Source organism: Canis aureus, chromosome 8, assembly GCF_053574225.1.
Source record: "Canis aureus isolate CA01 chromosome 8, VMU_Caureus_v.1.0, whole genome shotgun sequence".
Classification (NCBI taxonomy): domain Eukaryota; kingdom Metazoa; phylum Chordata; class Mammalia; order Carnivora; family Canidae; genus Canis; species Canis aureus.
Window position 1 is genome coordinate 26,686,315 of NC_135618.1, and position 27,635 is coordinate 26,713,949.

Below are 27,635 nucleotides of genomic sequence, written 5' to 3' on the forward strand. Positions count from 1 at the left end.
TGAGGGTTGCAGGACAGACACCTGATTTGGGTTTCAACTTTACAAAAGATCTCACATCTAGACTCTTGACATTATTTTTAAAGAAAATTAAAAATAAGTTACCATATAATTGCATATTTGTATAGCGTTCATTCTTAAAAACATAAATATTTAGAATACAGCATAGGTCTTATAACATTATTTTGATATTTCTTCATTTTTAAAAAACATAGGCAGTTGTCCAGGACTCTACTGACCTCTGAAAGGTTTTGATGTTTCCAAAATGATACAACAGCTGTGGTGTATTCGAAAAGAATACAAGTTCGGGGTCAGAAAACCTGAATTTAAATTTTAAGTGTCTCCCGCTAGTTGTTTGGAATTAGGCATATTATCCACCTTGCCTTGGCTTTATTTTTAGCATTTATAAACTAAAGTCATTTTCAATTATTACACAGGGTTACTATATGGATTAAGTAAAATTATAAATAAAAATGTCCTTTGTAAACCATAAAGTACTATACAAATGCGAAGTAAAATGTGTTAACCACATTTCTGGCATTTACAGGTTTTAATTTATGTGTCAGAGTGTGGTTCTTTCCTGTTTAAATTATGTGGAATTCTGACTAGCAAAAACCCTAAGAATGGAGACTTTCACCCTTCTTAAGACACTTATTCAGTGGAAAATTGCTCAATACATAGGAACCACTGCTAGATTTTGTCACTTAAAATATCCTACACACAGCCTACATTCAAAAGCTACAAGTCAACAATTAAACCACAGTTGTCAGGAACAAAAGTCCAAATAAATAATTTTTAATTATGATACATTACTTATTACAGTAAAAATTGGCATTTTCCCCTTCAAAAGCAGAAGCACCAGTCTTAGAATGTATAGTATGAATGGTATTTTAAGTGAAATATAGCATATTATTATGTGCAAACATTATTTTAGTATAGACCATACTTTCTAAAAGTAAAGTAATTTCACACACTGAAATCTGTTAGAATGGAAATAATGTCATGCTGAAAAATAACATAAAACCCCCATGACTTTCAAAGTCCACTTCAAATGAAATGTGGTATACTGCTAAATAGATATATGAGCAACTAAAAAGCTTAACTAGACTGAAATGGAGGGAATTTCTTATACAAGATGACTTGTGTTAAGGTTTCTTTTCACACAGTATCAGTGATTCTGCGAGAAACTAATGTGTTTTATTTAAGAACTAATTTTTTTCATTGGGTCATCACATTTTATTTAACACCTACTTTGTGCAAGTTTTGTTGTAGGTGCTGGGGATACAGAGAAGAAAGACACAGTCCTGCCCTTGAGGAGCTCACAGTCTAGTGGGGGAAACAGATAAGTGGACACTGGTTTTAAAATTATAAAAATTATTAGACAACTTTATAAATTTCTTTTGTAATCAAACAAACTTTGGGTGTTATGAGTGGATGGTGAAAAGGGATGATGTCCAATGTAGTGACAGACCATCTTCTTCAATATCATGTGACTTCTGCAAAGGCGGTGATATGGTTCTGGAAAAGAGAAAGGAATTACAATGTCAGAGTCCTGGGAAAATTGGCTTTGAAAGATATTTAGTGCTTTACAAATGACCATTAGCTTAATATAATCCGTAGCCCATCTACGTTTAAGTTGCAGAAACATGCATTTAAGTTCTATGTATTATTACATACATTTAATGGCTAATTCTAGATTTTATTCAATATTCTTAATTCACCCAATAGATTAAGGAATCGTGGTCACAATTAACACTGAAATGTGGAGATGAGAAAATGGTAATTCCAGACACTAATATTCTGCTTACTGGTAATGGAATTTTAATGCTGAGGGTTGGAGGTTCACATTAATTGCTCCCAGTGAGGCAGTTGGCATACAATGAGTTGGTGAAATGCTCAGACTGAAAGGCATTTGCTGGTTGACAAAGATCTGCTTAAACACTTCATTTGTTTTCCAGTTTTATTTAGAAATAATGGACATAAATCACTGTGTAAGTTTAAGGCATACAGCGTGATGGTTTGATTTACATGATGTGAAATGATTGCCCCAATAGGTTTAGTTAACATCTATCTTCTCATATAGATACAACTAAAAGAAAGAAAAAAAAAAAGGAAAAAAATTCCCTTATGCTAAGAACTCTTGGGGTTTACTCTCTCATGAACTTTCCTAGATGTCATACAGTGGTATTAGGTATAGTCATCATGTTGTACATTACATCCCTAGTACTGGAAGTTTTTATTTTTTTACCATCTTCCTCCAATTCCCACTTCCCACACTCTTCACCTCAGACAGACAAATCTCTTCTTTTTTCTTCTTTTTTTCTGTGTATGAATTTAAGTTTTTTGTTTTTGTTTTTTAGGATCTACATATAAGTGAGATCATACAGTATTTGTCTTTCTCTATCTGACTGATTTCATTTAGCATATGCCTTCAAGGTCCATCCCTGTTGTCACAAATGGTAGGATTTCTTCATTTTTATGGCTAAATAATATTCCTCTGTGTATGTGTGTGTGTGTGTGTGTGTGTGTGTATACACACCACAGCTTCTCTATACATCTCTCCATAAATGGGCACTTAGGTTGTTTCCAGGTCTTGGCTATTGTAAATAGTGTTGTTATCAACATGAAGTACAGACGTCTTTTTGAGTTAATGTTTTTCTTTTGGCTATATTCCCAAAAGTTGAATTGGTGGGTCATGTGCCATGGCTGCAACAATTTACAATTCTACTGGTGGTGCACAAGGGGTCCCTTTTCTCCACATGCAAGCCAGCATCTGCTATCTCTTGTCTTCTTGATGATGGTCATTCCAAAAGACATGAGGTGATATCTCATTGTGGTTTTGATTTGCATCTCCCTAATGGCTAGGGATGTTGAGCATCTTTTCATATGCTTGTTGGCTTTTCATATATCTTCTTTGGAGAAATGTCTATTCATGTCCTTTGTATATAATATATATATATATATATATTATATATATTAACCTCTTCTCATATATATGGTTTGAAAATATTTTTCCCATTCCATAGGCTTTTTAACTTTGTTAATGGTTTCTTTTGCTGTGCAGAAACTTTTTAGTTTGATGTAGTCCCACTTATTTATTTTTGATTTTGCTGCTTATACTTTAGGTGTCCTATCCGAAAGATAATTGCCAAGACTCCTCAAGGAACTTTATTCCTATGTCTTCTAGGATTTTCATGGCTTCAGGCCTTACATTCAAGTATTTAATCCCTCTTGAGTTAATTTTTCTAAGTGGTATAAATATAAGTCCAGTTTTTTAAAAATGTTTTTTATTTTCTCTTAGATGTGTATTTATTTATTTTTTTAAAAGATTTTATTTATTTATTCATGAGAGACACAGAGAGAGAGAGAGAGAGAGAGAGAGGCAGAGACAGAAGCAGGCTCCATGCAGGGAGCCCAATGCAGGACCCGATCCTGGGACTCCAGGATCATGCCCTGGGTCAAAGGCAGGTGCTAAACCGCTGAGCCACCCAGGGATCCCTAGGTCCAGTTTCATTCTTCTACATGCAAATATTCGATTATAACAGCATCATTTACTAAAAAAAAAAAAAAAAAAAAAAAAACCTACCTTTTCTCCACTGAGTGTTCTTGGTTCCCTTATCAAATATTAGTTGACTATATATATGGTTGTGTTTATTTCTTAGCTCTCGATTCTATACCATTGGCCTATTTGTCTCTTATGCCAGTACTATACTGTTTTGATTATATTAATAACTATTGTGTTATAGTATAGTATCAGGAACTGTGATGCCTTTTTTCTTCTTTCTCAGAATTTCTTTAGCTATTTGGGGTCTTTGTGATTCCATATAACTTTAGGAGTGTTTTTTTTTTTCTAAATCTGTATAAAGTGCCATTGGAATCTTGATAGGGGTTGCATTGAAACCACCGATGGCTTTTGGTAAGGTAGTATTCACATTTCAACAATATTAATTCTTCCAATCCATGAACATGAGATACCCACTTATTTGTGTCTTCTTTGATTTCTTTCATCAGTGTCTCAGAGTTTTCAGAGTACAGATCTTTCACCTCCTTAAATTTATTCCTAAGTATTTTATTGTTTTTGATGCTATTGTAAATGGGATTGATTTATTTTTTAAAAAATTGTCAGTGAATAGAAATGCTACTGATTTTTGTATGTTAATTTTGTATTCTGCAACTTTACTAAACTCATTATTTAGATCTGCTTTTGGTTGAGTCTTTAGGGTTCTTCTCTTATAAAATCGTGTCATCTGTAAATAGAGTAAATTTTAATTTTACTACTTCTTCCTTTCTAATTCTGATACTTTTTTTTTTTTTTTTGGCCTAACTCCTCTAGCTAGGACTTCCAGGACTATGTAATGGGAGTGGTGAGAGTGGGCATCCTTGTCTTGCTCCTGATCTTAGAGAAAAAGTGTTCAACTTTTCATCACTGAGTATGATGTTAGCTGTAGGCTAGGTATATGTGGCCTTTATTATGTGGAGAAGCATTCCTTTTATACCTCATGTGTTAAGAGTTTTATTGTGAATGGATGTTGAATGTTGTCAAATGTTTTTCTCTATTAAAATGATCATGTGATTCTTTTCTTTCATTCTATTAACATGTGGTATCATACTGATTGATTCACATATGTTGAACCATTCTTGCATCCCAGGGATAAATGGCACTTGTTTATGATGAATGATTCTTTTAATGCACTGCTGAATTCAGTTTGTTAGTACAAGTATACCTTGAAGATATTGAAGGTTTGGTTTTAGACAACCACAACAAAATAAGTATCACAATAAAGTGAGTCAAATGATGTTTTTGGTTTCCCAATATATATAAAAGTTGTATTTATTCTATACCGTAGTGTATTCAGTGTGCAATAGCATTATGTCTAAAAAAACAATGAACATACCTTAATTAAGAAATACTTTATTGCCAAAAAATGCTAGCCATTAGCTGAGTTTTCAGTAAGTCATAATCACTGACCGCAGATCACCGTAACAAATATAATCATAATGAAAACGTTTGGAATATTGTGAGGATTATCAAAATGTGAGACAGCGACATTAAGTGAGCAAATTTCATTGGAAAAACAACACTGATGGACTTGCCCGAAACAAAGTTGCCATAAACCTTTAATTTGTAAAAAAAATCACAGTATCTGTGCACTGCAATAAAGAGAAGCACAATAAAATGAGGTAGGCCTGTGTCGTATTGGGAATTTTAACATGTATAGACATCAGGGATATTGGCCTTTGGTTTTCGTTTCTAGTAAATCTTTTTCTGATTTTAGTATTAGGATATGTTCACCTATTAAGATGAGTTTTAGAATGTTTCCTTTAATGTTTTGGAAGAATTTGAGGATTGCTATTAATTCTTTAAATGTTTGGTAAAATTCACCAGTGAAACCATCTGGTCCTGGGCTTTTCACCATTGGGAGATTTTTGATTACGGATTCAATCTCCTTACTAATATTAGTTTTTTCGGATTTTCTATTTCTCCCTGATTCTGTCTTAGTAAGTTGGTGTATAGTTGTTCACAGTAGTTCTTATGATCCTTTAAGTTTCCATAGTATCTACTGTATCTTCTTCTTCATTTATAATTTTGATTTGAGTCCTTTGTCTTTTTTTCTTGGTTAGTTTAGATAAGGGTTGTCAATTTTGTTTACCTTTTCAAAGAACCAATCCTTAATTTGGCTAATATTTTCTATTGTTTTTTTTTTCTGTTCTTTGTTTAATTTATTTCTATTCTAATCTTTATTGTCTCCTAGCTTCTATAGCTTTGGGCTCAATTCATTCTTCTTTTTCTCATTCGTTAAAGTGAGTTAGATTACTTGGGATTTTTCTTTCTCTTAATATAGGCATTTATTGCTGTAAACTTCCCTCTTAGAACTACTTTTGCTGCATTCCACAAGTTCTGGTATGTTGCATTTCCACTTTCTTTCATCCCAAGAAACTTTACTTCTCCTTTAACTTTTTCTTTGATCTATTGGTTGTTCTGGAAAGTGCTGTTTAATTTCCACGTATTCATTAATTCCAGTTTTTTTTCCTGTTATTGAGTTCTGGTTACATCCCATTGTGGACAGAGAAGGTCCTTGGCATGACTTCAATCTTGAATTTGCTAAGACTTGTTTTATAGCCAAACATATGGTCTGTCTTAGAAAAATGTCCCATGTGTGCTTGATAAGAATGTATATTCTACTATTGTTGGATATCTGTATATATCTGTTAGATCCACTTGGTCTATAGTATTCAAATCTGCTATTTCCTTACTGAGTCTCTGTCTGGAAGACCATTGTTGAGAGTGAGGTATTAAAGTCCCCAACTATTACTGTATTACTGTTTATTTCTACTTTTAGCTCTATTAGTTTTTGCTTTATATATTTGGGTGCTCCAATGTTGGGTGTATAATGCTTACAACTGGTATATTTTATTGATATATTGACCCCTTTATTATTATATAATGACTTTTTTATTTACCATTTTTAGCTTAAAGTCTATTTTGTCTGATATAAGCAGAGCCATCTCTGCTCTTTTTTAATTGCCATTTATTTGAAATGTCTTTTCCCATCCTGTCATTCTCAATCTCTGAGTGTCTTCAAGGCTACAGTGAATCTCTTACAGGCAGCATATAGTTCGATCTTTTTTTAAAAAAATCCACTCAGCCATTCTATGTCTTTAAATTGTAAAACATAGCTCATTTATATTTAAAGTAATTGTTGATAGGTAAAAATGTACTATTGCCATTTTAAAAAAATAAATCCATTGTTCCTTGTTTTTATCGTGCTGTCATTTTTGTGTTTTGATGTTTTTTTGGTACCAGAATGCTTTAACTTCTTTATTGTGTTCCTTTGTGTTAATTTCCACAGAATTTTCCCTTGTGGGTACCTTGAGGCACATACAAAATATCTTAAACTTATAACTTATTTTAAACTGATAATAAGTTAACTTGTGGAGAATTTATAAACTTTATACTTTTATTTTTCCTCTCCTTCACGTTTTAGGTTAGTGCTATTACAAGTTATATGTTTTATGTTGTGAAATAACAGATTATTGTAGTTAAGGTTCTTTTTACTATGTTCTTTTTTTAACTTTTAAACTAGAGTTTTAAGTGAATTAGGTACCATTGTTACCATATGGCAGAATCTATGACTATATTTAATTTTATTTATTTATTTATTTATTTATTTATTTATTTATTTATTTATTTAATTTTAATGTGTAGTTCACTAAACATCCTAAAGAGGGTTATTCTGAATTCTTTGACAGTTCATAGATCTCTATTTATTTAGAGATATTTTGGGAACTTTATTAGTTTCCTTTGGTGGTACCATATTTACCTGATTTTTTGGTGATCCTTGATTCCTTAGATTGGTATCTGTGCATTTCAATAATTAGACTCCTCTTCCAGATTTTACAGGTTTGTTTTGGCAGAGAATAGTTCCTCACCAGTCAGTTCAGTTTGGGCTTCTGGTTGTGTCTGCTAGTAAAGTCCTTGGGCAGGTGGAGCTTGCTCTCATTCCCTTGTTGGACAGGCTGAAGGCTGTATTCAGTGATGAGTGCGGTATGAATTCGGTTCCCTGCCTGGACACAGCAGGAGAAGTAGCTCTAAAGTTGGTAAAGCTCTATTTCTTACCTTAACTCCAGCTGACCTATACCCCAAGTTCCCTGACCTAACACGCCAAAGGCTTTGTTCTACATACTGTCAGCTCTGCCTATCTGCCTCTTGTCTGTCTAATGCTACTGGGCTGGATAGCTTCCGTTGTCTCTAGTCCTTCTGGTTAGATGGGAACAAAGGACGCTCTCCACAGCAGGTGAGGTTATGTTGCTGCGTCCTTGCCTGGGCAGAAGCACAGGAATGCTCCATGCCCAGTCCTGGCTTTCTCTCTGCTCTGCCTCCCTGTCTCTCAGGTATCGCTGGGCCACACTGCTTACAGAAGTTGTCGCCAGCCCTTCTGGACCAAAGGGGCTGGAAGACACTTTGCTCCTCACCTGGGTGTGGGGAAACCAGGCTTGCAGGCCGGCAGAAGTCCTCATTTAAGGATCTGGATTGGGCAGATCCACACCCCACTGATCCCCCTAGTCAGAGTGCACCCTCAGTTTGGTCCTGGAGATTACTCAAACTGCTGGTTGGGATTACTACTTGGGCATTGCAGGTATGAATTTGGTTTGCCCAGATCCGTGGGCTGGTTGTTGCAAGCCCCTCGCTGCTTCTCTATCAAATGCAGATTCCCCATAGCTGAGCCCGCAGATTTCCCAGCAATTCCCATGGTGTGAGATCAGAATAGGGATTCCTACAAAGCAACCCACAGTTCTGGGGGTTGGGGGAGCTGGTTCCCCTTTGGGATTCTCTTTGCTCACTGGAGGAGCTGAAGGCTCCTGTGGTCTAGGATTCTCTCAGTGATGTCTTGTTCTTAAACAGCTCTTGGTGATTCTTCTTGTGGGCAGTGGGGAGCAAAGTCAGGAGCAACCTGTGTTGTCATTGTGGCAGTGTCACTCCAAACATTTCAGTCTTGAATTCATGAATCAAAGACTGCAGACTGCAATTTCTGTTGTTTCCTTCAATTATAGAATTCCTTGCAGGGCTTTCTTCTCCTCTTCTTCCTCCCTCTCCTTTAAAGCAACAGAGCTATGCACCAAAAACACCCTGTGGAAGGGCTACTATTTAAATGGATTCAGATATGCAGAGGGCCAGATCATGGCTTCTGAAATATTGCAGTGGAAAATTGATATGACATAATCATGTTACATATAGGGTTACATCAAGATGTAATAAACTTGACAGCCCCAACCAATAAGAGCAGCATTACAAAAGGATTTTACCATCATATTACCTGCTTGAAGTGTTTTTTGTAGTAGTTTTCCGTATTGACTCTTCTTAAGTCAAGGACATCATAAACAGAATTTCATGTAATGAATGCATGCCATGAAATTTCTTCCATGTATATGTAGAACGTTTCAAGTGAAAGCATCTTAACTAGTTAAAACACTCACAAAATGTGTGTGAAGAAATTAAAACTCATTTGCACCAAATTTAGGCATATTAAACCATAATTAGAAGAATATCACTGACTAGTGCTTACAGCATTATTTTCCAGGTCTGACTCACTGAAGCCTAAAGAAAAACAGTAGGACTAACTCCCAAGAACACCTAAGAAACTGTAATTTCTCGTTTTAAAAATGCAAGATGAAAACATTGGGGAACTCAGTAACTCATCTCTAAGTCTTCTTGATTTTCTCTTACAAAAGCACAAGCATGACTTTAGGACAAAAAGGATTGTCAGAGCTTTATGATGCACTGTGATTGGATAAAAGCCATCAGACCTGTGCAAACAGGACATCATAATTTTATTTCCAGTGGCCCTGTGGGAACTTGAAACCTGTGAACTGAGAAAATACAATCTGATACACAGTGTTTCACTACAAAACTGGCGGGGGTGTCGTACCTCTGGACAGGACCTAGCACATAGTAATTGCTGGAGAGATGTTAAGATATAAATTGAAGATTAACCGGTCAGTGGCAACGGTGGGTAGGAAAGGAGTGAAAAGGTGACAACAGAAATAAAGGAAAGGAGACAAAAGAGAGAAAATGGTTGGTGTTCTGAAGGTCACTGGCCCAAGTAATCAAGTGTCTACACGGCCCATTAATTTTGCTGAAGATGATCTTAAGTGAAGGAGACGACCATCACCTTGGAAGGTAGAACTGAAATATTAAAAGACCTTAATAAAACAGAGAAAGTTTCAGAAACAAATCACTAATAATCAGTGCAAAGCAGGACAGAAGCAGAGGAAAGCCAAGTGACAAGTGCAAGCTGAAGAGAGTGACAAAGAATATTGTGGTGGATGTAGGGCTATCTGTACATTATGATCTAAACCCTAAAGAGGGTTGCTAATAATACAAAGAGGACAATAGGCTGGAATTGATATGGTCCCAAACAGGGGTGTAAGGACACTTAAGATATATGGCATCAGATGTGTATCTCGAAGTGTACTATGGAGAACTAGGAAATACTGGGTTCAGTCTGGGCCTTTAAAATCATGTTTCAGTGGTCACTGGATTTTCCTTTCACTGCCCATTGAGTCCAAACAATATTACCCTTTGCATTAAGCTAAGTCATTATCAAGTTAGACTACAGTTTCCAGACCTACTACATTTTTAGATCTCAACTCCCGCTTTTTCCAATTAGCACCCTTTTAGTTTCACATCACATTTAAGTTTTAACTTCTGAGATGATTTTTTTTCTGTCTTACTGGAATTAGAAGGATGCTGCTTGCGGCTTAACATTTAAAGGTTGGCATTAGCAGAGAGATTAAACAGATGAAAATAAAACATTAAAGTGACTGTACATAGGGAAGAGAAAATTAAAGGGAAATTTAATAATAGGTTTTAAGTACATGAAAGGAGTATACAGAGAGCATGGGGGCCATCTGTTCATCAATTTCACTACGAGCAAATGGACTCACACCACAGAATGAAGGAGATGGATTACTTAGCTGAGTAAGATTTAAAAACTAAGATTAAATCTCTTTAACATAGGGGTGATTTTTCCCTGAAGGAATCTAGAGAAAGTACAAGGGTAATTATTTAAGGTCTCTACCATCCCTAAAACACTCTGATTCTATCTTATAAAAATTACATTAGCAACGTATGTAAATGCATAATTTGAAATATACACATGGCATAATTCCTATGAAGGAAGTTATGGTAGTGCTCACTTCCGGTCAGCGTTTTTCTCAGTGATAGAAAAAGCCAGAATTGCATTTATTATTTTCAGGTCACCTGTCTTGAGAAATGCATTTCTTATGAGGCAAAACCAGGTAACGAGAGGTTTCCCCTTTTAATCTGGCTGAATTCTTAATCTGCAATATTAAATCCTATTAGTAGATAATACTGAAAGCATGTAGTAGGCAAACTAAAAATTCATGCATAATAGTTTATCAGAGTCACATGAAGAAAGTGGTCAGGTTTTTGATCAGTGCAATTACTGCTTTTTGCACTATACACACAGAGGTTTCTAGTACAGATGGCAGAGTTTGAGCTCAAGAAGTTGAAGATTAAAAGGTGCTGCATCCATTAGAAAGTGTTCATTCAAGTCCACAGCAAATCAGAGTGCAAAATACCGAATTCAGTCCTTGAGTGCAGAGGTCCCGTGGAAAAACAAGCACTTGTTTTTGAAAAGTAGTTTTGGATTCTTAAATTCGGTAAATTCTAAAGTCTATATAGTATGCCAGTTTTTGAAGCTCTAAGTTCTATATAAAAATCTCTATTTTACTATTTCTTCTATACTTCCCTTTGTAGAAATTACACTTATTTAAAAAGATGTTATTTAAAACAAAACTATCATCAACTTACGACAATGTGGAGATGACATGTCACTTGACAAGACATGCCACTCACCATTTCCCTTTAAGAAAATATGAGGGAAATGTAAAAAGAGCACTTCAGATAGGAAAAACAAAAAAGCCATTATTATTACGGGCTATTTAGTTGAGGAATGCCAAATTCCCATTAAGTAAAAAATTTTAAAAAATACATTTGGAAGGTAAAATAATAACAACAATAGTCAAGTACCTCGAGTTTTGGATATAATAGAAACCTGCACAGAAGGACATTTTCTGTATTTGCCTTAGCTTTGCAACCCAACTTCAAGGCCAGTGCGCTCTAGCGCACATACGTTTATTGCCTTAATTGAAGATGTTCGCAGTGGCTTAGTCCCAGTATCCAGCTGAAGAGCCTTGCAAAACAGTCTTTAAAGGACCTTCCCTGTGAAGTTTCTTCTTGACCATTCTCAATGGGTTGGATTCGGGACACCTACAAAATGTGTTTTATTCATTATTTAAATGCTTATTTAATGTGGACTGACTGACTTGGACAAAGTACTAGTTTACTTCAAGTTCTATGTTGTTCTATTATTAGACCAAATGCTGAGGCTAAATACTATTCCAGTTTCTTTCTTTCAAGATGATCATTAAGAGCTTTTCTGTTCTAATAGGAGGTTGTCAGCAATCAGCTCAGGTTTTTAACCTGAACATAAAATGAGATCTGTGCATAGAATGTCTTTAATTCAATGATTTATGTCTTCACCTCTATTGGTAAGGAAGCAGTGTGGTACAGTGGACTCTGTGGTCAAGTGGTAGGAATGTCAAGTGTCGAAGGTGGGCTTCACAACAACTGAAATTTTCACAAGCAAGTTAACCCTTCAGAGAGACCCAACTTTCTCATCTGTGAAATGGAAATAATAATACCCATTTGAATGGATTCTTGCTAAGATTAAATGAGATTATATGAACCAAGTTCCTTGTCTCTACTCGAACATATATAATTTTCTATAAAGACAGGGTAACAAGATGAAAAAATAAAAGAAAAAAGAAACAAAAAGCACAAAGAGAAAGAAATACATATATATTATAGCTGGCTGGAATTTCACAATGTTGCAGTCTACAATTCCAATATCCACACAAACTTTTTTTTTTTAATTTTTATTTATTTATGATAGTCACAGAGAGAGAGAGAGACAGAGACAGAGACACAGGCAGAGGGAGAAGCAGGCTCCATGCACTGGGAGCCCGATGTGGGATTTGATCCCGGGTCTCCAGGATCGCGCCCTGGGCCAAAGGCAGGCGCCAAACCGCTGCGCCACCCAGGGATCCCTCACACAAACTTTAAAACCAAATGTTTCTTATAAGATTGGTGCAAATTCATTTGGTGGTGAATTGCTTTGAGACAATTTATACTCTATGGTGTGAGGTAATTTATGCTGTGAGGTAATTTATATTTTATGTTGTGCTGCAGAAATATTCATCTTTGATTACAAAGTGCTGCCCAAGACCCTGCTTGTATAACAAAATACACAGTATTTTCCCCTAAAATATAAAATATTTTGAATACTGAAAAAAATCTAGCACTAAGGTTTAGGATAGCGAATCATGGTCCTATAATAATTAACAATTCTGATGTTGTATAGATGCAGCCTACATTTATTTCATCATGGGAGGGTAAAGGAATGCCATACTCTTAAATACTGGCCCTCTGTATTTTACTATTTGCTTCCTTTGTTTGTTCGTTGTGTCCCTGGAGGGAGACAAAGTAGGCACAACAGAGAAGGAGGGAAAGGAGTAATGCTTGGAGCATGTGCTCTAGGACCTTCGTCACATTCAGTTTTCCTCCTGGTAGATTGTGAAGCTGGTATTTTCAGTAAAAGAGAAACAATGTTAGGTCTGCTTGAGAAGAAATTACTAGAGAACCTCAAACTTAGGCTGTGAAGCAGATTGAAAGATGCTCAACAGTTTCATGTTTTAAGAAGTTGGGGATATAAAGACATAAACGCTGAAATGTGATAAAACCAGGGTTCTCATGGGAAAGAAGATTGTTTTGAACCATTTCTTCCTCTACCGAGGTTCGCTTTTCAGCTCAGAGTTTCACATTCACTCAGAGCTTTGTTTCTATTCTGGAATTTCTTTTTGGTACTATTTGGAGACAGGGGCTAAAAGCTACTTTCTGAGAGAATCGTTACTCTCCAGAGGAAGAAGAAGTCTCTAGGTGGCTTTCACTGATGAGCTAATTAAACCACAGACAGCCCGGGCTTTTACTGGAGCATTAGCTATAGATCTTATGAAGTATTTCCAAGTCCGAGGAGCCAAGGATTTAAGGCTTGAATGTTTAGGAGCACGGGTTCTCAATCTCCGCTGCATGCTGGAAATCATGTGGGGGCTTTAAAAAAATACTGACATGACACCAGAGACTTGGATTTAATTGGTTTGAGGCATGGTCTGGTCAATGGTAGTTTTAAAGGCCCTCCAGATGACTCTAATGCTTAGCCAATATTGAACACTACTGTTTCAGAAGATCTGCAGGCCCAGCTGAATCCAGGCCACAGCTGACTCCATATCCACATCACCTGAGGTGGCTGATACACTACAGATCCCCAGGCCCAACCACACCCAGGCCTACTGGATCAGAATCTCTGGGCGTGCATCCCAGAAATGTGCCCTTTGCACAAATGCTATAAGGGAAGGATTCCCTTTTACACCAGTCTGAGAATCACTGTCTAAAGGTGTTGTAAAGTGATTAGTTAGCAATGTACACACTGTCAGGTGTATGAAAGAAGTTCTCTTTAAAACTGCTACCATTTGGGGGATCCCTGGGTGGCTCAGCGGTTGAGTGCCTGCCTTTGGCCCAGGGCATGATCCTGGGGTCCTGATATTGAGTCCCACATCAGGCTCCCTGCAAGGAGCCTGCTTCTCCCTATGCCTGTGTCTCTGCCTCTCTCTTTCTCTCTCATGAATAAATAAATAAAATCTTAAAAAAAAAAAAAACTACCATTTCTCTGGTAAAAAGAGCACTGCTTTAAAAAGCAATAATCCTGAATGATTCCCACTGAAAATAAAATTGTTATGTTCAAAAATTTCTGAGAATAACTGCACATTCTATTCCTTGCTTAGAGCAAGTGCAGAAAGGTGTTGGGATCTGCAGCAGAGACTGGGTTTCACTGTAACTCAGTGTCTCCCGGCACAATGACATGAAGCTCTATGTGAGTCTATTAATATTAATGGACTTGCGTACTTAGTAGATGCGGGTATCCATGTTCTTTATCTTTAGTTTCTTAACCTCCCTAACTCTAATGACCTGTGGCACATGTTCACAACTATATTCCCAACCATCAACCACGTTGAAAATGTAAAGCCCCAGGGCACCTGAGTTATTCAGGTCATTAGGCACCTGCCTTGTGCCCAGGTCATGATCCCAGCATCCTGGGATTGAGTTCCACGTCGGGCTCCCTCCTCAGAAGCCTGCTTCCCCCTCTCCCTCTGCCACACCTCTGGCTTGTGTGCTCTCTCTTACTCATATTTTCTTTCAAATAAACAAATAAAATTTTAGAAATGTAAAACCCCAGTTTACCTCCTGTCCTACCTCCTTTATACTACAAAGTTTCTTTGGCCATTTTTGAAATTTCCCAACCACTAATCTGTTACTATGCTCCAGCCCATCTTGTCCCTTCTCAATTCAATTTCTTTTACCCTCATTCTGGATCCCACCTGAACACTCTTTAATGGAACCCTCAAGTCTCTTGCCTCCATGCTCTTATCTCACCTGCCAAACAAAATCTTTGAAAAAGCTGATTCCTCTATCTTCTCTCTCCTCCTCACTTGGCTAACAGTCCTTCGGCTGTTCCTTGAGAGGATGCTGCAAGCATTGCTACGTTTAGGTAGGTCACCCTCTATGCCCTCCTCTAGCACAGCTCTCATCACCCTGTCCCATATTTGCTCATAAGATTATTGATCTTCCCACTAGACTGTAAGCTCATGGATCCTGGGAAATGTACCATAGTGCTTCTTATTTGGTATTTGTTACATATCTCATATATTATAAATCTAATTACAAGTAAAATTTTACTACATATAACAAATGATAATAAGAAAGGTAACTCTTCCATAAATTGTACCCAGGCCTTGTTTTACACTGGCATTTTAATCTACCTAATTGGATTACTATTTCATTTCTCTTTAACTTTTTAAAATGCTTTAGATTTGCTATATAAGCACCTCAGTGCTACTTGACAGAAGAATCAGAGGACATGGTAACGGGTCAAGTGCATGACAAATTCTTGTACAACCAGGAGCTGATTAAAACTCATTTTAAAACTTCCCTTTTGGGATCCCTGGGTGGCGCAGCGGTTTGGCGCCTGCCTTTGGCCCAGGGCGCGATCCTGGAGACCCGGGATCAAATCCCGCGTTAGGCTCCCGGTACATGGAGCCTGCTTCTCCCTCTGCCTATGTCTCTGCCCCCCTCTCTCTCTCTGTGTGTGACTATCATAAAAAAAAAACAGAAAGAAAAAAAAAAGCTTCCCTTTTTTGAGGACATGTTGTTGTTGAGCACTGGGTATTATATACAAGTGATGAATCATTAAATTCCACTCCTGAAACCAACATTACACTATATGTTAACTAACTCAAATTTAAATAAAAATTTGAAAAAAAAATTAAAACAAGTAAGTAAATAAAACTTGCCTATTTTCACCAGAAGGTACCAGTTGATAAAAATCTAGATGAGTCACATCAAGATTCATTTCAGAACCTTTCAAAACCTTAAGTATCATGAGCCATGACACAGATACTTTGGAATATTTTTGTAAAGGTAAATATACATTTACTATAAAACCACAATCCCTATTCCTAGGTGTTTATCCAAGATTTAGAAAAATATGTATGTACACAAAAACTTGTACATGGATTTTTATATCAGCTTTATTCGTAATTGTGAAAAACTTAAACGCAAATATCCTTCAATTGGTGGTACATACATATGACAGAATAATAGCAATAAAAAGGAAAAAATAACCTACCAGTGTAAATTATAACATAAATGAATTTCAAATGCATTATGCCAAGTGGAAGAAGTCAGATTCAAATAGCTACAGACGGCGCGCATCCATTTACACAGTATTCTGGGAAAGGCAAAACTATGGGAACAGAAAACAGATTAGTGGTTGCAGGAGTTGGGGGTTGAAGGAGGGGTTTGACCAACAAGGGAAAGGAAGGAACTTTTTAGGGTGATGGAAATGTTCTATAACTTGATTATGGTGATGATTATATGATGGTATGTACTTGACAAAAACTCATAAAACTATATGCCAAAAAAAGAAAGAATTTTTATAGAATGTAAAGTACGCCTTTAATACCCTCCCCTCAAATATTGAAACCATTAGCTACAATATGAACTAAGTCTAAAAGCCAAATGGTATCTAGGATTTGGTTTGTCAATTATTGAATTATTGCTTCAATATTTCATTGTTTCAAAAGAAAAATATAAAATATATGTATGGGAGGATATTTAAAAGGTACAAATTAAATGAGGTACAACATTTATTTTTGACCTATGAGATTGGTGAGGATTATTAAAAGTAATATTCTCCATTGTTGGAGACATAAAAATATGAATCACACCAAAAGCCTGAAGAGTACCCATCCTTGTTTTCTGAGCATTTCCACTTCTATGAATATATCTTAAATAACTTATTATGGAACTTACAAAGATATCTGTTTTAGAGATGTTAACCCTATTATTGTTTATAATTATGGGAAACTGGAAGTGGAAAGAATCTCCTATGCCTAACAAAGGTAGTGGTTAATTTATATGAATTAGAACTTTTTCAGTATAATTGTGTAATATTGTATAGCAGAGTGATTATGAGCTTGAGCTCTTGAAGTGATAAATATGAAACATATTTGGAAATGGAAAACGGAAAATACAATTCTGTATTCTTGTTTCAGAACACATACCAGGTGTGTAACCTTGGGCAGGTTACTTAACCTTTCTATATCTCATTCTCTGTAAAACAGAAATAATAAGATATACTTAAATAGTTTCTATAAAAAATAAAACAAGGCCTGGGTGGCTCAATTGGTTAAGAGTCTGCCTTCGGCTCAGGCCTGTTCTCAGGGTCCTGGGATCAAAACCACATCAGGGCCCCTGCTAAGCAGAGAGTTTGCTACTCCCTCCCTCTGCCTCTCCCTCTGTCTCATGCTCTCTCTCACTCTTTGTCTCAAATAAATAAAATTTTAATAAATAAATAAGATGATGTTTAATGTGTGAAGTTCTTTGCAGACACATATTAAGCTCGTCTAAAGATTAGCTTTTACTCATATGCTTGATATGAGTATTATATTTATTGATCTGTATTCATATCTTTGATATACTGTTGTCCAAACAAAAGCAGACTACAGAAAAGAACATCCAGGGAAATCCCGTACTATATACAAATCCACATATAGACTCACGGGATCATTAAGGCTACTTAAGAAAGTGTTTCCAGGGCCAACTCAGTCAGTTGACTCTTGATTTCAGGTCAGGTCATGCTCTCAGGATCCTAAGATGGAGAGAGGATAGAGCTGGGGCAGTGGGCACCATGCTTAGTGGGGAGTCTGCTTGAGATTCTATATCCCCCTCCCAATGCATGCACACACGTGCATGTGCACATTTTCTCTCAAATAAATAAATCTTTTTTAAAAAAGAAGAAAAAGTTTCCAGTGATCACTGTGATGGGATATGGATAGTTTCTATCTACCTTTGTTTTGCTTGCCAGACGTTGACATTTTAAACAATATACACAAATTACTTGCTTCTTTGATAGAAACAACAAAAAATTATGGTTGTTTCATAAAACTGTGAATGAGTTCATTGTTTATTTTCCTAGTTTTATTAATATAAAAGTTTACATTTTCTCTACAAAAAGCGTTCATAGTGTCACGGTGCTCTTGATCAGTTTTGAAGGCCTCCATACATGTCTCTAGGACAGTCCACCATTTGGGAACAAATCTGAGAGAAGAGGGGAATGAATGGGTAGGAGCTGTTTCCTATGTATAATTAATTGTGTGTGTATCAAGGATTATTTTTTAATCTATCATTGTTTTATTCTCTCCTTAACTGCTGACTGCAAGAATCACATAATTTAAAGATGCAGTCATCAACTGTATATTTATTCACATAAATAAGATGAGGAAGCATGTTTATATTCAAAAGTAATTTATTGAAAAGTTGCTTTTATAAAAGGCAAATTTAGATAACTGAAAAAAATCTGGCTTTTATTCTTTATGTAGTATATTATGATTTATAAATAGTGTGGAAAAATACTAAATATATGGGAACATAAATAGGAAAAATGACATATGGCAAAGTAATAACAGAATGTGTTAGTTTTTCTAACCTAAAATGTTGATGTCTGTTGGAATTTTTAAGCTTCCCTTCTCAATTGACTTTTTTTAAGCAAAATTAAATTTAACAAATGAGAACAGAGTACAGCATGTAAACACTCATTTACTTCAAATATTTTTCATTAGTGTTCAAAGCTTAGATCGAGGAAAAATGCCTAAAATATGAATATATTTAGTTTCACTAACTATTCCAATATCTGATCACTAATAAAATTGTTTTGACAAGGTCCTATATAACATTTATATACAGTTCAGCAGTTCTGTAAAACAAAGATTTGCATTATAGGAAAGCAACTAAATCTTAAATAGATTGCCGTAGTTATTCATGCACAACATTCTGAAACCTCAAAGGAATTTATCACAGAGAGCACGTAATGCATAATCATATTTGTCTTGGCAAGAAACCACAGGATTGTTTTGCTATTGCTATGACACTAATGTATGCAAAATTTTATACTATAATATTTTCTGCCACTTGTGCTATGTATGACATAGAAAATCTGTATAAACTTTTAAGTCTATGAAATACATCTATTGGAGTTTCCTAGTCTGAGATAAGATGAAAATCCTATTAAGGGAATCATATTATTGAAGGTGGGAACTAACTTGTGCTAACCACCTACAATGTACCAAGAAGTTTATTTGTGATCTGTTAATTCCAACAGTTACCCTACAAGGGAGTCATTATTGTACCAATTTTTCAGTTAAGGAGGAATAATTTCTTTAATACCACCTAGTTATTAGGTAATCAAAAAAGGCTTTAAATTCAGGATTTCCAGCTGTAAAAGCCTGGCTCTCCATTTGCCCCCCACCTCCACTCTGCCTTAATTTCAGCTCAGGCTTCTCCTTGACCCTTGTGATTTTATAATCTGCAAAACAGTAAATGTAAAGGTCAATGCATATGCTTCTCATTGTGAATTCTCTTAGAATGTTCCTATGCATATTATTTTCCCTTGCAATAGCCATGGGAATTAAACATGGTAATTTCCATCTGTAATAATACACACATGACATTTTTAGATTTTTGGAAATGTCATCATGGCTTACCACTTTCATTTAGGTGATAGTTCTGTTAATCAGGGTGTGCTTTTACACTATGAGCTTCTTGGGTAGTGTAGGTTGGTGAAAAGTCCCTTACCTAAAATACAAAACTGTAATCTTGGAAATTATCCCTATCATTATCTTCCCTTTTGTGTTATTGAAAAAAGGGAATTCCTTTTGACTCACTTGATAAGATCACTTAAACCTAAGAAAAAATAGTGCCTAGGTTTAGATAGAAACAAAATTATTTTCTCAAAAAAGCATCTATTATACCTGGTTATATTCACTAAGTTAACTCTCAAGATTATTTCAAATTAGCTCTAAGTGATTATCGTGGCCTAACTGCCTTAACACACGTATGTAGATATAAACTCTTAGATTTATTACAAATACACCCTTTTCTATCAAATCCCATTCATCTTCATATATATTTAAGAGTTTTTTGTTCTTTTGCTAAAGTATTCCTTTCCTTAGATTTTCTTATAGCATCAGTTAAAATCAATAATGCAGATGCACACATTATTATTTGCATATGCTTACCTATGCTAACCTATTCAAATCTGAATGCCAGTGGTTTGCCTTAGAGTGAGAAAAAGCAGAGAGAAAGAAAGAAGAAAGAAAGAAAAAGAAAGAAAAGAAAGGAAAGAAAGAAAGAAAGAAAGAAAGAAAGAAAGAGAAAGAAAGAAAAAGAAAGAAAAGAAAGAAAGAAAGAAAGAAAGAAAGAAAGAAAGAAAGAAAGAAAGAAAGAAAGAAAGAAGGAAGGAAGGAAGGAAGGAAGGAAGGAAGGAAGGAAGGAAGGAAAGAAAGAAAGAAAGAAAGAAAGAAAGAAAGAAAGAAAGAAGGAAAAGGACAAAATTGCTCAGTGCTTTGTTGCTGTGATGAATGCAGCTTGACCCAGGAGAATCCCTGGAAGGAATGTCAATGTACTCCTTATTCATTAATTATAGACAAGAGAAATCTCTGAAGAGAAAACAGGCAAATGCCACAGATGCAAAGTCAGCCTGTACCCGGGAGTGAGAGTACAGGGACAATTTTCTTAGTGACAGCCTGCCTAGCAGTTAGCCTTTTCCACTGTAAATCATTGGGATAGTTAGATAACTCCTGCTATAGATTGAATGTTTCTGTTCTCCCCAAATTCAGTGTGGAAACCTAACCCCCAGTGTGATGGTATTTGGAAGGAAGGTCTTTGGGGAAGTGATAAGGTCATGAGGGTGGGGCCCTCATGAATGGGATTAGTGTCCATATAAAAGAGACTCCAGAGAGCCCCCTAACTCCTTCTGCCATGTGAGGACACAGGAAATGGGCTCTCGCCAAGCACTAGGTTTGCTGACTTCTTGATCTTGGACTTCCCAGCTGCCAGATCTTGAGGAATAAATATCTATTGTTTATTCGGCACTTAGATATAGCAGCCTGAACACACTAAGTCAACTCTTTTGACCAGAATTGGCATCTAACTAAAAACAAACTTTGCCAGAAGATGACTGGTCAATCAAAATGACATGACATTTTCTTTCTTTGTAAGTATCCCATAAAAGACTCTCCATGAATTTTCATCAAAAGTGGCAGAATCTTTGAAAAGATAAATAAGAGTGACAAGCCTCTGGCTAGACTCATCAGGAAAAAAGGGAAAGGACTCAAATAAATAAAATCAGAAGTGAAAGATGTATTATAACTTGTACCACAAAAATACAATGGATCATAAGTGAACAATTAGACACCAATAAATTGAACAACCTAGAAAAAATGGATAAATTCTTAGAAACATACACCCTTCCAAGATGGAATCATAAAGAACTAGAAAATCTTACTAGTAAGAAGATTAAACCAGTAATCTCCTTTCCTCCCGCCAAACAAAAGTCTAGGACCAGAAAGCTTCACTGGTGAATTCTACCAAATATTTTAAAAAGAATTAATATCAATTCTTCTCAACTAAAAAAAAAAAAAAAAAAAAAAAAACAGAAGAGGGAAGAACACTTCCAAACATATTTTACAAAGCCAGCGTTACACTGATGCTGAAACTAAAAAGAATACCACTGGAAATATCATAGGCCAATATACCTTATGAACATAGATGTAAAAATCCTCAACAGAATTTCAGCAAAACAAATTTAGCAACACATTACAAGGATAATTCAGCACAATCAAGTTGGATTTATTCCAGGGATGCGAGGATTGTTCAACACCCACAAATCAATTAGTGTTATATACCACATTAACAAAATGAAAGATAAAAATCACATGATCATCTCAATAGATATATAAAAAAGCATTTGGCAAAATTCAACATCCATTTATGATAAAAATTCTCAACAAAGTGGGTATAGAGGGAACATATCTCAATATAATAAAGACCATATATGACAAGCCCAGAACTAACTTCATACCCAATGAAAAAGCTGAAAGCTTTTCCTCTAAGATCAGTAACAAGACAAGGATGCCACCATGACCACTTCCCTTCAATATAGTATTGGAATTCCTAGCTAGAGCAATTAGGCAAGAAAAAGAAGTAAATCCAAACTGAAAAGGAAGAAGTAAACTTTCACTACTTGCAAAAGACATAATGCTGTATGTAGAAAAAACTAAGGACTACGCCCAAAAAACTCTTAGGACTAATGAACAAATTCAATAAGATTGCAGGATACAAAATCAATATACAAAAAAGTCAATATACAAAAATCCACTGCATTTCTATATACTAATAACAAACTATTAGAAAGAAAGATGAAGAAACACAGTTGAATAAAAAAGGATACAAAGTGTAGGATTAAAATTAATCAAGGAGGGAAAGACCTGTACACGGAAAACTACAGGACAATAATGAAAGAAATTGAAGAAAGCGAATAAATGGAAGGATATTCCATGTTCATGGATTGGAAGATTAATACTGTTAAAATGCCCATGCTACCCAAAGCAATTTCTAGATCCAATGCGATTCTTATCAAAAATTTTTTTCTTTTTTTACAGATTTTATTTATTTATTTATTTATTTATTTATTTATTTATTTATTTAAGAGAAAGAGAGAGAGAGAAAGCATTAGCAGTGGGGGAAAGGAAGAAGCAGGGAGAGAAGCAGACTCCCCACTGAGCAGGGAGCCTGATGTGGGGCTCCATCCCAGGATCAGAGATTATGGCCTGAGCAGAAGGCAGAACAATGACTGACTGAGCCACCCAGGCATCCCTTTATCAGAATTCCATTGGCATTTTGAAACAGAATGAACAATCCTGAAATTTCTATGAAAACACAAGATTCTGAATATCCAAAACAATCTTGAGAAAGAAGAACAAAACTAGAAGTATCAGACTCCCTGATTTCATACTATATTAAAAAACTATAGTAATCAAAACAGAATGGTACTGGTATAAAAATGGAAACATATGTCAATAGTACAGTATGGAGAGCCCAGAAATAAATTCATGAACATATGATCAATTGATTCGTGACAACAGAGGCAAGAATATACAATAAGGACAGGACAGTCTCTTCAGGAAATAGTGTTGGAAAAACTGGACAGCCACATGTAAAAGAATGAAACTGGATCGTTATCTTACACCATACACAAAAATTAACTCGAAATGTATGTGACAGTTGAATGTAACACCCGAAACCATAAAACTCCTAGAAGAAAACGTAGGCAGTAAGCTCCTTGACACAGATCTTGGTGATGATTTTTTTGGCTCTGACTCCAAAGGCAAAACCAACAAAAGCAAAAATAAATAAGTAGAACTACATCAAGCTAAAAAGGTTCTGCACAGCAAAAGAAACCATCAGAAAAAAAAAAAAAAAAGGCAACCTAGTGAACGGGAGAAATATTTGCAAATCATATATCAGATAAGAGGTTAATATTCAAAATATGTAAAAAAATCATCAAACTCAACAGCAAAAAGATTACTTTTATGAAAAAATGAGCAAAAATCTGAATTTTATTTTTTTAAAGAAGACATAGAGATGGCCAACAGATACATGAAAAGATGCTCAACATCACTAAGCATCTGGGAAATTCTAGTAAAAATCACAACGAGCTATCACTTCACACCCGTTAAAATAGCTATTATCAAAAGACAAGAAATGACAAGTGCTGGCAAAGATGTGGAGAAAAGAGGGGACTTGTGCACTGTTGGTAGGAATGTAAATTGGTACAGCCACTATGGAAAACATATGAGGTTTCCTAAAAAAATTAAAAATTGAACTACCATATGATCTAGCAATTCCACTTCTGGGCATTTATCTGAAGGGAAATGAAAACACTAGCTTGAAAAGATATATGCACTCTCATGTTCACTGCAGCATTATTTACAAAGATATGGAAATAATCTAAATGTCCATTGATGGATGAATGGATAAAAGAGATGTGGTAAATATATACACAAAAGACTATTATTTAACTATCAAAAAAGAAATCTTGCCATTTGCAACAATATGGATGGACCTTGAGGACATTATGTTAAGTAATATAAGTTATACAAAGAAAGACAAATACCATATTATCTCACTTATACATGGAATCTGAAAAATCAAAACTCATAGACACAGAACATATCAGTAATTGTGAAAGGCAAGAGGTGGTGTGGATGGGCAAAATGGGTGAAGGGAGTCAAAGGATGCAAACTTCTAGTTATAAAATAAGTCACGGGGACATAGTATACAGTATGGTGACTATAAATAATGTCTTCAGTATAAGAAAAAAATTGTAACTATATGATGATGGATGTTAACTCATTGTGGTGATCATTTTGGGATATATATATATATATGTATATATATATATATATATCACATCATTGTATTATACACTTGGATTTACTATAGTGTTATATGTCAATTATGCCTCCATGAAAGAAAAAAGGGGGAAAAGGGGGAAAAGGTGGCAGAGAATACTTTCCATATATTTATTTCTCATTTGCATTAATCTCTAATAATTTGCATATTTATGAACTTTGCCCATTTTTCAATTAGGATGTTTCATTACAGACATCAACCTTTGACACATGTGTTGCTGATATTTTACACTTTGTTATTAGACTTTTTAGGTTGTTTTTAATTATGTTTGATAACTTTTACTTTTAAAAATGCTTCAACCTATATTTTTCTAGTTAGCAATGTCAAGAACAAAACAGTGGTACTGAGTCCTTTATAAAGTCTGGAAATCATCATACTTTTACTTTTGTTGGTATTATCTAGGATGTCTGTCTCATTTTGTCATTATTATATTATTTTATTTTTTTAAAAAAATATTGTATTTATTCATGAGAGACACAGAGAGAGAGGCACAGCCATAGGCAGAGGGAAAGGCAGGCTTCCCTGCAGGGAGCCTGATATAGGATTTGATCCCAGAGCCCTGGGATCACGACCTGAGCCAAAGGCAGATGCTCAATCACTGAGCCACCCAGGTGTCCCATATTATTTTCTTTTTTATATATAATCTCCTTAAATAAATTTTATATTTTTTTCTGGTTTGTTGTTACTATCTTTACCATAGCCAATTCTAACTAATTCCTTATGTAAATGGTTTCCATTCTTTCTACCAATTCATTCATATCATGACTTTGCCAATTTGAGAGCTCCAGATATTGGTGTGTTGTTCAGTTAGGTGGTAAACATCTTCTGGTAATATTTCAGGATAATATAATTCCTGAATTCTTGCATATCTGATATTTTATGGTTATCTTAATACTTAAATATCCTTTTTTGGTGGGAATAGAATTCTTATGTCACAAACTTTTTCTTTGAAAACTCTAAAGACATTACTTCTTTCTATTCTGGCATCTACTCTCTTTATGGAGAGAGAAGTCTGAGGCCAGTATCCTGTCAGTCTAGAGTAGATAACCTACTTTTTCTGCCCTGGTATGTGTATTAGTTTTCACTAGGTATACTATATTATAACCTCAAAAGTGCAGTGGCTTCCAACAATAAATAAGTATTTCTCTCTCATACCACAGGTTGGTGGTCAGGTTCTATAGATCTGCTCCAGCCATCTGGTTAGGTACTCTTCTGCTTCTCGTGTATTCCCATTCTGGAGGGAGCAGCCCTATCTGGAACATGGACTTTTCCTGGGAAAATGTCCAGGAGTAATAAAGTTGGCAAAAGCTCTTGATGTCTCTACAGATTTCTGATTGGTGATGCATAATCAGGTTCATTAACATGTCATTGACCAAATCCAAAATAACCGGAGCAGGAAGGATATTCTGCCTACAGAAGGGGGGTAGTTAATAAGTGGGAACAACAACAACATCTCTTACAGAATTTATAGGACTCCTTCTTCAGTGTTGAAATTCAAAAAGTTCACTGAGAAATATCATCTATGTTTTAGTATATATTTTCATTTTACTTTGTATCTAGTTAACTTTTCTAGACTAAAAGTATTTATTTGAAAGAAAAGTCTCCTTAATATTTATCTCTCAATATTGCTATAGTTCTATTTGTCCATTTCTTCTGGATCTACAATGATTCATGTTAGACAGTATGTCTTCTGTATCTGTTATCTTCTCCCAGGTCAATTTTATTTTCTTGTTCTTTTACTACATATGCTGAAACCTGTCCTTAATAGAACAGATATGACATTCTCCAGTGTGGATTTTGTTCTTTAGGGTTTATACTATTGGTTTCCATCCTGCCATAATGTTACCTGTTTTCTTTTTTTTAAAGCTTTTATTTATTTATTCATATGAGAGAGAGAGAGAGAGAAGCAGAGACACAGGCAGAGGGAGAAGTAGGCTCCATGCAGGGAGCCCAACATGGGACCCGATCCCAGGTCTCCAGGATCACGCCCTGGGCTGAAGTCAGGCACTAAACCGCTGAGCCACCCAAGCTGCCCAGTTACCTATTTTCTATTCTTTTTTTTTTTTTTTTTTTTAGTTACCTGTTTTCTTAATTAGCTTCCTAATTGTACCACTGTGCCAGCTATCTTTCATCTCTCATTTTATGTATTTTCTTTAATTTCCTTGACAGTGAAAAGAAGATGCTACCTATAATAAATACCTATAATAAATTTAATTAAATTTCCTGTAGTTAATCTTCTGTTTCAAAAGAATATTCTAACTCTTGAGATGTGTCTTTCTCATTTTAAAGTATTTAAATAATTATCCTGATTTTTTTATCGAATCATAATAGATTTAGCTCAGTTTGTCTTCCTAAAACGAGTGGGAGAAGATTCATCAAAGATCCCCAAATTGTTCCATAAATAGTCAAGGAATCCTTACCTTAGATCTTGAGCTGAAAGATGATGAATATAGATTTATAACATTATTTTGATTATTTGATGAGTGAAGTGGGAGAAGAAGCTGAGACTATACGAAAATTACTTTGTTCCTATATCGTTTCATTCCCAAGGTTATTAGTATATCAGAGAGATTGCTAATCTCTTCAGCCTAACTGCTACTCCAGATAGATGTAGTCATTGGAGCTAGTTTGTTTTGTTTTGTTTTTTGTTTTTGAATGAAGGTTAACTCTCCATTCCATCTTATAGCACACGTTTAATTGAGGAAAAGAATTCCTTCATTTGCCATGAACCCTTATTAATAAGAAGCTTGATCAGAGGGAAAACTTGTTGCCTGAAGGCTTTCTTTTGTCATGTATTTGCCTATTTGCTAACCCAGTTTCAAAATGGTGTTGGTTCAAGGAGCTGAAATGTACTGTAAATAGAATAGACTTCTTCTCTCAAAGATTGCTCTATCTTTACTCTTTGAAGTTTTGGTATATTACTGGGATTCTATAGGATTTTAGCCAAGTCTGCAATATTGAACTTTTTATTGGCAAAGAAACATTTTAATCATCCTTTCATGACATCCTTCAAACTGGATCAACTTATACGCTATTTAATAGAAATGACTAAAATTTTATCCTATCTAGTTTTTACTCTTCATGACACAGCTATTAATATATTAATTCTTACTTCACTCTTGCTAAT

The 27,635-nt window shown here is 35.3% G+C and overlaps 1 protein-coding gene across 1 annotated transcript in view; it reads right to left on the bottom strand.

Moving 5' to 3' along the window:
• Positions 1–776: 776 nt before the first annotated feature.
• Positions 777–27,635, bottom strand: part of PLPPR5 (phospholipid phosphatase related 5) — a 121,463-nt gene continuing 94,604 nt past the window's right edge. The window contains exon 8 of the mRNA XM_077906988.1: positions 777–1,515. Within this exon, the coding sequence (XP_077763114.1) occupies positions 1,483–1,515 (33 nt within the window). The 3' untranslated portion in view covers positions 777–1,482. The remainder of the gene's footprint in view (positions 1,516–27,635) is intronic.